The sequence below is a fragment of the Colobus angolensis genome, unplaced genomic scaffold (assembly GCF_000951035.1).
Source record: "Colobus angolensis palliatus isolate OR3802 unplaced genomic scaffold, Cang.pa_1.0 Scaffold224, whole genome shotgun sequence".
Classification (NCBI taxonomy): Eukaryota; Metazoa; Chordata; class Mammalia; order Primates; family Cercopithecidae; genus Colobus; species Colobus angolensis.
Window position 1 is genome coordinate 1,864,204 of NW_012115422.1, and position 12,765 is coordinate 1,876,968.

The window sequence follows — 12,765 nt, forward strand, 5'->3', positions numbered from 1 at the left end:
TTAGCTAAAAACTGTTTCCTAACCATTTAAACAGACAATTATATTGGTGGTATCTTAAAGACAGATTTAAGAAGACAGCAGGTCTCTTACCATCAATTATGATTATACAGAAAGATTCATTTTTAACTGGGTATGGATTAATAACAAGTGTAATTCATTAACATCAGTTTTCTAGTTGATACTTATCAGTTGGTAGTTTAAGATTATATGGGAGAATATTTATGTTGAAAAAACACAACAAAAACAAAAGGAAGGAAGAAAAACAAAGGAAACAGATTTGGTGCTGCCTTAAAACTTTATACTCCATGAGGTTTTAAGAAATGTATCTGAGGCACATTGGCAGGGCAGTATGAAATGATCTGTACTGCCACTGGCCATATTGTACCTGGTCTGTGGATAATTAGAGTCCTTCAGTTTCCAAAGCTGTCAATCTGGCACCTTTCACGAGCAATATATTCACTTTAAATAAAACAAAACAGAACAAAATTTATAACTCAAAGAATGAAAGAATTTAAAAACTGCTACTGAAGCAACTTTATAGTTGTGCTATAAACCAAAAAAATAGACAAGAAAAGTGAAATAACAGTAATATTTTTAAATTTTAAAATTCTCTGCACTTTATATCACAACTTTATAAAGTTCAAACCAGATAGTTTAGCTACTTCTGTACGCAGGTAAACATATTTTAAATTTCTTCATTGTATCAGTGTTGAAAGCTTTATATTATTTAATCTCAGCATCCAAACAAACAGGTTTACAAAACTATGCTATAGACCAATATTATGTCCTAAAATGTTTGGAGGCCCAACTAGGAAAAAAAAAAAAAAGCTATGTTCACAATTATTAAAAAAGAAATAAAACAAAATTCACATATATGCACCTTACCTGCAGCTGACCATTTAATGAACTCAAGTCTTCTGCTTTCTTCTCTAAAGACTGAACCCAGACTTTCCTTTTTTGTCGGCATCTTGAAGCGGCTGCTCTATTTCGCTCTAAAAACTTTCTCCTTTTTTCATCAGGATCTTCGTTAGCTGCTCTTCTCCGACGACCACTTGTACTTTGGGTCTGTGGAGTTGTGTGAGCTGGAGAAGCCTATTATAAACAGAGATGAAAGCTTGTTATATTTGTATCTAGTGAGTGAATTAACATAGGCAGTAAAGGGTGTCAAAGGGGGACAGCAATTTTATTTTCTAAGTTTTGTTGAATACATCAGTATGTTGGGGCAATATGAAAATGTGGTTTAACTTCTTTCTTGAATATACTTATGTTAGGAGCTATACTATAACACAATTCTCACTAATGCAATGTCACAGCAAATGTATTCTTTATGTATAATATTTTCATTTACATACAAGTATGAAAAAATTTAAAATATGATACAAATGATACATAGAAATATTTTTCCAAGTGTATTTTAACAGATTTTATTGTATTATTCAATTCCTGGAAAACTACTGATTATAAATTTCTCCAAACGTTTAATAACTTCCTATTTAAATTCATGACAGAAAACCATGATTTCTATGCTATTTTTAAATAAAAATATCTCATATTAAATGTCAATTTTCTTAAAGAAAATTGGTTTCTCTAAAGTTATGAAGTGAAAATATGTATATTCTTTGGTATATTCAGCTTCTCTTCAGTTCGTGAAATTTATGGTCAGTCTTTTTCTAAGGGTCAAGTTCTTGTATTTATTAATGCTCATTTTTCTGGTAGGGAGAATCCTACAGGAACCTTAATTTTCATTTTAATTATTCCCTCTGCTCCCCAGTGAATCAGCTTGGTTATCTCAGATTAGCCAGAGAAAAAAAGAAACCTTCAGTCACTAGTAATACTGTCTAGTGTTTAAGACTATAAAACAATAGGTACCTTCAAGCCTTTCACGAACCCCAAAACTGTGCCACAGAACAAATGAATATGGGTGTCAAAAAATGAACTCTTGGCCGGGCGTGGTAGCTCATGCCTGTAATTCCAGAACTTTGGGAGGCCAAGGAGGGCGGACCACTTGAGATCAGGAGTTCAAGACCAGCCAGGACAACATGGTGAAAACCTGTCTCTACTACAAATACAAAAAATTTAGCTGGGCGTGGTGGTGCATGCCTGTAATCCCAGCTACTCGGGAGGCTGAGGCACAAGAATCGCTTGAACCCGGGAGGCAGAGGTTGCAGTGAGCCAAGATAACACCACTGCATGCCAGCCTGGGCAATACAGTGAGACTCAGTATCAAAAAATACAAAGAAAAAGAAAGAAGAAAATGAGCTCTTGGAAATGGTGCAGAGAAAAGAACATTTTGTGGCTATAGGCACATAATCCAAAGGAGAAGCCTGAAAACAATCTTTTACCTATAATTTATTATATTTAAAAATGGTATGCACAAAGAAAATTTGTTTTCTCCTAATCTATGTAATACAAATCTTACATAAGGCTCAAGTTAAATTCTGCAGGTAAATTAGGTAAATTACCAAACTATTTTTCACTCTAAAAAATTCCAAAAAATAAAGTTATCATTTCTTTGTCCAAATAACTAGCATTACAGAGAGACTTATTTCATTTATAAAGTATTTCACATGTGGGCAACATAGCAAAACCTCATCTCTACAAATAATTTAAAAAATTAGCCAAGTGTGGTGGCATGTGCTTGTGGTCCTAGTTGCTCAGGAGGCTGAGGTGGAAGAGGACTGCTTGAGCCTGGGAAGTCGAGGCTGCAGTGAGCCATGACTGTGCCACTGCACTCCAGCATGGGCAACAGGGGAAGATCCCGTCTCAAAAAAGAAGTATTTTAATTGTAATAAAGATTAAGCATTTAAATTAGAGTGTTTCTTTTACCTATGTAATTGTAACTTAATGTTTTAGAAAAATATTTCTATGGTTGGCTTCAAGATTTGCAATCTTGAAATTTTTTCTTCATTCTCCTATTTTTCTTTTTTTTTTTTTTGAGATAGAGTCTCGCTCTGTGGCCGAGGCTGGAGTGCAATGACGTGATCCTGGCTCACTGCAACTTCTGTCTCCCGGGTTCAAGTGATTCTCCTGTCTCAGCCTCCCAAGTAGCTCAGATTACAGGCGCCCGCCATCACACCCAGCTGAACTTTTGTATTTTCAGTAGAGATGGTGTTTCACCAGGTTGGCCAGGCTGGTCTCGAACTCCTGACCTCAGGTGATCCACCCACCTAGGGCTCCCAAAGTGCTGGGATTATAGGCGTGAGCCACATCCTCCTATTTTTCTTATTGAGAATAGCAGGTTTTTTCTTTTACTCATCTGGCTGAATAAGAGAGAACAGTTTATTTTTGTTTTTAATTGATTTAACTCATTACAGCAAAGACTAATCATAAGTACTAGAAGAATAGCAGAAGCTTAATTTCTGCTACTCAGAGTTACATTTGTATATCTTTATGCCTATCAAGGATTGGAGGCTTCTTAGAAGTATATACTGTTCCTTCTCTCCCCATGTCTATTGATTAATTCATTCCATTTCATTCAGAAAATACTTACAGGAACTATTCTAGAAACTAAGTATAGCAGTGAACAAACAGATAAAGTCCTGCCCTCATGGGGCTTCCATCCAATACAACAACATATAAATACACAAATAAAAATTAGATCCAGGAAAACTATAGTTAGTACAAGAAAGTAAGGACAATAAAAATAAATTATATTCATTTTTAAAAAAATAACCCTTTAAAAATGTAAAAAATCATACTTAAGTTGCAGACCACACAAAAACACCCATGGGTTGCATATGGCCTGTGAAACATTGTTAAACCCTGAGGTATAACATTAACACACATACACAGTCACTCAGCCCCTCATTTTCCCTTTTGGTCCCTAAGCTGTTTAGTGGATGACAACCACAACTACATTTCATTATGTTAAGTTTTTAAAAGACAAGATGCAGTTATGTAAATACCTATGCTTAGGTGGCAATCTAAAACTTATTTATGTGTGTTTCTTTGATTGAAAACTTTTGCTTTTTAATGCCAATGCTAATAGTCTTCAAATAAAGATAAAAGGTCTAAATAGAATTCTGAAACAGTTAACAGGAGTACAATAATCCTTTACTAGAAAGAATTAGAAAGGCACTGCAGGCATATAACAATATCAATCATCTCACAGGCAGTCACAAACTAGAGGTAAGTGAAAGGGGTCTCCAGTATAAATAGCTGCCATAAAGCATATTTGCTCCTTTGGTGATGTTTCACAAGTTTTAATTCAGCAACCATTTGATTTATGTTAGTAATGTAATACCTACATATGTGTGTGTGTGTGTGTGTGTGTGTGAATATTTATCTACATATTTCTCTAAAAGACTTCTGATTATCTACAAGTGACATAAGGTTACTTATACAAATAAATAACAAAGAGTAATGTTTTACAATGAGTGAGCAAATATTAAAAGCAGAGACAAGAATTATTTGTTCTGCTAGTATTGGAAACAGAAAAAAAATCTGCCTCTTTGGGACATACACACTTTAATGGCTGTAGATGGCAACACAATACTAAAATATGATATGCATTGTAATCACAAATATATGGCATTTTAGGAAAAGGCAAAATCAATAACTTTTTAAGAAGAGATCCAAAAAGATTCTTTAGAAATCTTAGTTTTGCTACTTGAAAAAGTACATAAAATTTAGTTACATACATTTCTGAAGAACACAGCATCCCTTAACAAAGAAGTTATTGTCTATAAAATTTACAGAACTTAACCTAATAAATTTTCCTATAACCTCAATACCTTGGTTATACAGGAGAATAGGTCAAATCAAACCTGTTTATGCCACAGCAAGAAAAAATATCTAGTGTTAATAGTTGTGGTTTATGTCAAATTTGTAGTTTTGGACAATAACTAAGAAAACAAGATACATTTCATTCTTCTCACTATAAGGTTCTAATATTATTTTTCTAGTTATATAACTATTTTCCAAAGTCATAACTCTATAAACTTCCTCAATCAGGAAACAGAGAATAAAGGAAATTTCTCAAAGCAGTATTTAGTTTCACTGTCCTAAAATCAACAGAAAAAGGTATTTTCTTTAAAAAGAATTGTGCCACGTCAGACCAACATATATGGACACCCACAGAAATATTTACAGGTGTCCTGAACAGAACAACTGCTCTATTATGTTTATTTTTGTATCAATTCTTGTACAGTGAGCTACTTTTTCTTAAGGCTTTTGATACCCCTTTGGAATAACAACATGACCAGAATAATATTTTTTAAATAAGTCATAAGTTATATTGTACTTGTCTGTTTAAAGATGACAGAGTGCTGAATAATAAAAACAACACACATACCGGAGTCTCTGTAGTGGATGTGGCTGGCTGTTGTAATGACTGTGGTCGAGACTCCTCTGACTGAGTCCTAACCAATCCACTACCATGACCTTTGACAGTATCACCATTGGTAACTGGAGGATGTTGCTGGGTCAAAGCAGCTTTTAATCTCTGAAATGCAAACACCATTAAAAATTTTTTTTAAGTCCTTAAAGATCATCATGAATATCGATAAGACAAACAGTGAGATCTTAGGTAGTTTCCTTGAGTCTTTTTGCCTAGTACTACTAGAGGATTCTGTATTTTGCTGTTCCTAGTGAATTTTGAGAAAATAATAATAAAGGCCTTAAAAATGTAACATCATGTCATTGGCCAAGTAAGCACTGGCACCAAACCTGCAAACAGAGATCAAATGGGGCCAAATTGAGCCTCCTCCTAGAACGTACAGCTGAGTTTATTGCTCTTAGGTTTTTCCTGTCCCCAGTAAGCAGATCTAGTTCTCTTCTGATGTTGCAGTTTGCCAGTTAATTATTGGATTGTATTGGACTCACATTCAGAGCATGATAGATCTAGTATTAGAATGAGGCCTTGGATATTTATGTCTACCACTTTCTCAAGATACAATTTCAAAGAAACTTATTATGCTATCAATAAAAATTTGTCATATATGACTATTTTATCTCCCAACCAGTTAGTAAGCTCTTTAAGAGCAGAGATTATCTTACACTTTTGGGTATTCCTTTTAGCAACTGGTATAATTATTTGCTACATAGGTATAAAAGAAACACCTGTTAACTGATAGAAATTGATTTCTTTAGTGAAAATGGTCATATGTGATCTTTAAGGTGATTTTATTGTTATGATCTGTAAATATGAAATAATTTGCAAAGATAATCATACCACAGTATCTTAGCAATGAAAGGGACTTCAGGGATCCCACAGACCTGAGACTGTTATTGCTGATATTGTTCTTAATAACTAAGATGTAGTTCTTGGGCCCCAAATATATATTATTACAGAAATTGGAGTCAGAGTTATATATACTACACTTTCTTACGATTCTTATAAAGGTACATCTTTGAGGGGATGGAGGCTAATAAGAGAGTGAGAGCGAGTGCGAATTAGAGACAAAAGAGAGAGACAGAGACGTGAGAACCATGTTGCAGCCTACCCAGTGTTTCCCAAACTTCTCAGAAGTAAATAACTGTCTGGGGTGTTAAGTGTTAAGAACACATATTCTTGGCAATCTTTTCCTTTCTTCCTTCCCTGAGTATAGCAGAAAGGGGTGAGTGAGAGAAGAGCTTTTGAAAAAGACCCCCAAATAATACTAGTACAAGTATTTCCATTCACTTCAACTGAGAAAAATTCAGAAATTTTTATAACTATTTCAAGACTTGTAATTTCTTTCTTTTCATCTGGGCCTATCTTCTTACTATGTGATCCAGATCCCATAAAATATGAAGCATATATGAAAAGATCACCAGAATTTTAACTGAGGCAGTAATTATGCATGAACAAATGTTAGTGGACATTTTTTCTCTCTCTTGCGAATCACTGTATATTCTGGGTGTGATTTTTAAAATAAAGTCAATTTGTAAAAAGAAAAGTTTTCTTGAGATATAAGTTACACATAGCAAGTTAACTCTGTTTACTTTACAATCCAATTTTTTTTTTTTTGAGAGGGAGTCTCTTCCTGTCACCCAGGCTGGAGGGCAGTGGCATGATCTCAGCTAAATGCAACCTCCACCTCCACGGTTCAAGCAATTCTCCTGCCTCAGTCTCCTGAGGAGCTGGGATTACAGGTGCATGCTACCACACCCGGCTGATTTTTGTATTTTTAGTAGAGACGGGGTTTTCACGTTGGCCAGGCTGGTCTGAAACTCCTGACCTCAGGTGATCCACCCTCCTCGGCCTTCTAAAGTTCTGGGATTACAGGAGTGAGCCACCGCGCCCGACCTCTATTGAATTTTAACAAACAAATACACTCATGTAACCTACCCTACAATCAGAATACATAACAGTTTTACCATAATAAAATCCTCATGCTCTTCTCTGTCATACTCTCCTTCTATTCCCTGGCCCTGGAAACCACTGATCTATTTTCTGATCCCAAGAGTTTTGTCTCTTCCAGAAGATCATATAAATGGAAACACACATTGTATGGCCTTTTGAATCTGGCTTCTTTCCCTTAGCACAATGCAGCTGAGATTCACCTGTGTATTATCTGTGTTATCTATTATCTGTATTATCTATATTATCTGTAGTTTTTAAATGAGTTTTTAATTGTATAGTATCCCCATTTTACACTTTAGGAAACCAGATATCGTTTGCTCAAGGATGCAGAGCTGTTAAGCTACTTCAAATCCTGGATATACACCTAGATCTCTTCAACTTCAAGTGCAAAGTATTTCCATGGCACCATGCTGCATACTTTATCCTTGGTGCTACCAGAAAACACAGGGAAAGAACAAGAAAGAGAGTGAAGCTTTGTGGCTTAATGATTCAAAAGACAATCATAAGGACTGAGAGTGCCAAACCTGTTACTGCAACTGCTAAGCCAGGATCAGGTGTGTTTTCTCCCACTTTTCTGACAGACTACTTCTTCATGAATTGTAACAATTACCACTTATGTAATATCCTGGTGCTTTCACTGATTTGAACATGCAATATACTATGGTCTTATACAGCTGAGAATACACTTTAGGTTCAGCACCTAACTCTACCTCAAACTATCTGTGACTTTGAACAAAACATTGATCTTTGAGTCTCAATTTCTTTACCTATGAAACTTGGAATAATAACTTCCTTGCAGAGTTGAGTTGAAAAACAAAAGTAACATGTAAAACTATCTGACTCCTAAAAGAATTTTTCAGATGTTTCCTTACTTCTTTAAGAATACTATTGAGGCCTCTATTTTCTTAGTACGGAGGTCCAAAGAATCAGGAGAGTTTCTATGTTTCTGAATTTTCAAAATATCCTTAAGGGTCATCTTAAGCATTACTTTGATCCCAGACATATTTTATATGTGAGATGTAAAAAGTAGAGGTTCTTCTTCAAAGACTTTCCTCCCCATCTAATTAGGAATAAATAGTAACACTTCTTTCAGAAGCAAAATTTATTCAAAGACCTGTGCTAATATTCTTAAATATCTGCTAGCTGTAATAAAGAAATCAATATACTTTATGTTCTTAGCTCCCACAATTTAGCCTAAATATTTGCCCTGGCATGCTTATACTGGTCCAAGCATTAGGTCATAGCCTGTTCCGCTTCCTTATTTGAAGGTGTTTTTACCTTTCTCAGCATTCCACAAGTTACTTTCTCCTTCCTTTATTCTCCTCTGGCTTTGTTTCTTTAAAAAGTTCTAAGTTGCTAGCCAATCGGGACAAATACAGAATGTGAGGTCCCATTCCAGTCAACAGAAACCAGACACAGCTGTAGAGTGGACGCGTCAGGTTATAAATGACCCTGTCTCCTTTGTTTGGTGTACTCTTGTAGGAAAACTGCTGGCGAGTGTACCCTTTCTGCAGAAAGTAAAAAAACTGGCCTTGCTGAGGAAATTAAATTTATGTTCACGTGCTATTTCTTTACGGCACCGGGGAACAAGCAAGCATTCCTGACAGAGACATGCTCAAGACCATACCAAAAACTGAATTTTTCAGAATCAAGACAAGATTCCTAGTTCCTTTTATAAACAATCAGAAACAACTATATTAGTAGCTAAAACATAGGCAATTAGGACCCTAATAATTGATGGGATGATGTGGAAGTGGATGGATTAAAACTGAAATTAAATGAGGGACTAAAGTAGTAGCTGGCTAGAATCAGATAGGAATACTTAGGAAAATGATGAAGAAGTATTTAAAGTAGAAAGACCTGAGTTGGAAAAGTGTGGGTCAGAACAAAGTGAGACAGTCTTGGGAGGTCGTAAGTCTGCATATTTACATATTTTATAAATAGAATGTTAGACATCAAAATACAATGACTAGTAGTATCCAGTCTATAGTGATAAATTGGGGCTTTCATTTCTAGTTTTAAAATGTGCACAAACATAACCAGAGGTAGAAATGTGAGGCTTAGTAAATTATGTGTTGGGAAAACATTTTTAAGTCCTTAGGTAGAAATCATTATAGAATTGAGGAGCATTTAAAGTTTTACAGTGAAGAGCTTAACTCTCAGAATTAATGAAATACAGTAACTGCACATAGGGGAGCCTAAGTACATAAACATCACTCTCTTGAATAATCTTTAGTAGGGCAAGTTACTACCTTATAGAGCACTTAAAAGCAGCATCAGTATTCATTCATTATCCTTCCTCGACTGCCCTAGGGTATACAGTACTCATCCAGTGAGGAAGCTCTAATGTTTGCTCCATGCTGTTACATTGATTACAATGGGTCTGAGTTGAAAAGCATGCCAGTGGGTATACAACAGAAGAAAAAGATTTAAAGGGTTAATTAACACTGTTCTAAACTGTCCATTAATTTTTCTAAAACTACAACAAAAATGCACATATGCTAAAAAAATTAGAATTAGGTCAAAAAAGCAGTCACTAAATATTATTCATATAAATTTTACAATTAATGTAAGGATATCTACAATCCAGCCATACATATTTGTTAGGAGCATTTGAAGAAGGCCAAATACTTTGGTTTAAAGAAAAATAAATGAAAACACATATAAATGTAATGAGTATCTATTTTACAATAGAATTTTGGAGCTAGCAGAGATAATGAAAGTCAAGTAGTCCAATCACTTGAGATATAGAAACTCCAAAAAACTGAAGTTACTTCCCAGAATCACAGTTAGCAGAGATAAAACCAGAAATTCTACTTCTTGACTCCAGTTAACTGAACATATTTTAAACAAAAGCTTTGCCAAACTGGAGCTCTAGTCTAATGTTAAATTTTCTAAATCTATTAGTGATCAATTAAGTCAAGCATCTGATATTGGTCAGTCCATTACTAAGATCAAAATCTCTCTCAATGGACAAATTTAATATATGTAAATAAGGAATAAGTACTCTGAGAAATAAAGATTGAGTACTCACAAAAATTGAAGATTTAAGGTGGGGTGTGATGGCTTATGCCTGTAATCTCAGCACTCTGGGAAGCCAAGAGGACTGCTTGAGCCCAGGAGTTCCACACTAGCCTGGGCAATATGGTAAAACTCCATTTCTACAGAAAACTTAAAAATTAGCCAGGTGTGGTGGTGCATGCCTATAGTCCCAACTACTCAGTAGGCTGAGGCAGGAGGTTTGCTTGAGCCCAGGAGTTTGATGCTGCAGTGAGCTCTGGCCTGGGCAACAGAGTAATACCCTGACTCAAAACAAACAAACAAACAAAAAAAACCCCCAAAAAACAAAAGGAGGACTTTACAAGGTCTATATTATCCAACATGTAGAAGAAAACTTAGGCATAATTTTAAGTTAAAGGTAGACTTTGTTTGATAAACAAAAATGTCTTTATTATATTTCTATGAAACAGATAAATATTTTAATGTTTAATTTTCAGTGATGTAAAGTTCAACTACTATATTGAAAATTTTTTTTCTTAGAGAGATATAGATAGTTTCAATTAATTAAAGGATGAATAATTTGCTGTGCTGACCAATCTGATACATTCGCTTTAAGAGGTGATCTCCTAGAAATAATTTGTCATTCAAGTTCTATGTTGCACCCTTGAAAATAAATTTTATCACATCTGTCAGAACTTGGTAGGAACAAAGTACTCCATCATAGTTCAAAGAAAAAAGATAATGTTCTCTAGAAACAATTTATGAAAAAGTCAGATCCATATTTCATATGTGCCACAAAAGCTCATCAGAGTAATAACCCTCCTTCTCCTGGGTGTTATCCTACCATCTGCTGCTCTATTACTTATCTTTATTTTGCAACTAATTAACAGCATAATCTTCCAAATTCAGCAAGTTAATTATCATTATTGTGGTCTATGCAGCATCATCAGTCCTCATGAAATCTTGTCTCCCCACCCCCAGAGAACATATGAAAATCAAGTAGGTTGAGAGAGGGTCTGTTTCCTTGGAGTGGGCTCATTAGGTGTTTGCTGATTAGCTCGGCATGCAGAGGCAGGTCAGAAGAATTCTGCTGAACATGAGGTTCCATGCAGGGCCCAACCAAGTTAATGTAGGTTTCTGAACATTTGCCAAGATGCCCTCTGTCAGCTCTCAGTAGAAACCCCCTGCAGAAAACCTACTGGCTACCCACTGTGTGCAAAGATATTTCTCAGTTTGTCACACGTCTTAAAAAAAAAAAAAAAAGATTCTGGAGGATACTATTTAAATACTTTCCTAAATCTTAAAATCCCCAGATGACCAACATTTTCTTATTCAGAACAGTTGCTTTTTGATTACAAATATTACAAAAGAAAACTGTTTCACTAGAAGAGTAATACGATTTATGTGCTTAGTGACAAACAAAACCCCTAAACCAAAATTTGGTGACAACTAGTCTAATTCTGTAGAAAATTATATCCTGGGAATTTTTCTGTTGTATTAAAAAGTACTAGATAGTCTTTCATTTTTCGGGCCCTACTGACATTTCTTTAACACATTCTTACTTTTCCAAAGGCTTAAAGTTCTCAAAAATTAAAAAACACAAGCTTACTGTGAATTTTTTTTTTTTTTTTTTGTTAGCAGAAAAGAAAGATCTTATTTCAGTATTCACAGCACACACAAACACAATGCATACATAATATCTTCCTGGAAAGGCACTGAACATCTGAAAATCAGGGAATTACAAAAGCATCCTTGGCTATGTTAGCATACAAAGTAAATTTCTCTTTAGCTGTAGTGTGCTACTCATTCTTCTGTGTTCCAATCCCATTATTCTCTTAAGTTATTTTTAACCACAGGTCATTTTAGCAGAATCACTACTGCTACAATATACAGCATGTTATTAACAGATTGTGATCACAAAGGTCCATGCAGAACCCCAAAAGGATGATGTTTAAAACACTTTCAAAGACCTGAAAACAACAAAGTACAATCCAAAAAAAGCAGTAGAAGGAGAAATTACAAGTTTTAAGGTGGTTGTGGGTTAGGGGGGTGGTATGCAAACAGGTGTAGGGTCAGCAAAAATCATTTAAGGTGTAACATGAATCTAGGGAATGTGAGCTGGGAACCACTTATTTGGAGAACGTGGACTTGGAGTTCTATATTTAAGGCACGAAAGAATCAAGTTCTGTGACCATTTATTTGGTCATTAAGAAAGCTCTGTGCACTGGGATATGAACCCATCTTCAATGTTCTTCAGTTGGGATGACAGAATTGTTTATTTGGTGAGTCTTCTTAAGCCCACAGGAGCTTAAAAAAGTAAACCAATACCACTGATATTTTAATTTCAAACTTTAATTTCAAATAAACTATAACTATTTGGTATTTTACGTTCTAAAAGTAATTTGCCAAGCGGAGTAATGTATTTCCCTTGGACTTTAAGTGAAAATGTTTAATTAAGAGATTGACCTTGGGCTTGTGAT

At 35.0% G+C, this 12,765-nt stretch overlaps 1 protein-coding gene across 3 annotated transcripts in view; it reads right to left on the reverse strand.

Moving 5' to 3' along the window:
* ATF2 (activating transcription factor 2) overlaps positions 1-12,765 on the reverse strand; it is a 92,165-nt gene that overhangs the window by 17,439 nt on the left and 61,961 nt on the right. For all 3 annotated transcript variants that reach the window (XM_011944000.1, XM_011944001.1, XM_011943999.1), the window contains 2 exons: positions 5,294-5,443; positions 886-1,092 (listed from right to left, as the gene is read on the reverse strand). In XM_011944000.1, coding sequence (XP_011799390.1) covers positions 886-1,092; positions 5,294-5,443 — 357 coding nt within the window. The remainder of the gene's footprint in view (positions 1-885; positions 1,093-5,293; positions 5,444-12,765) is intronic.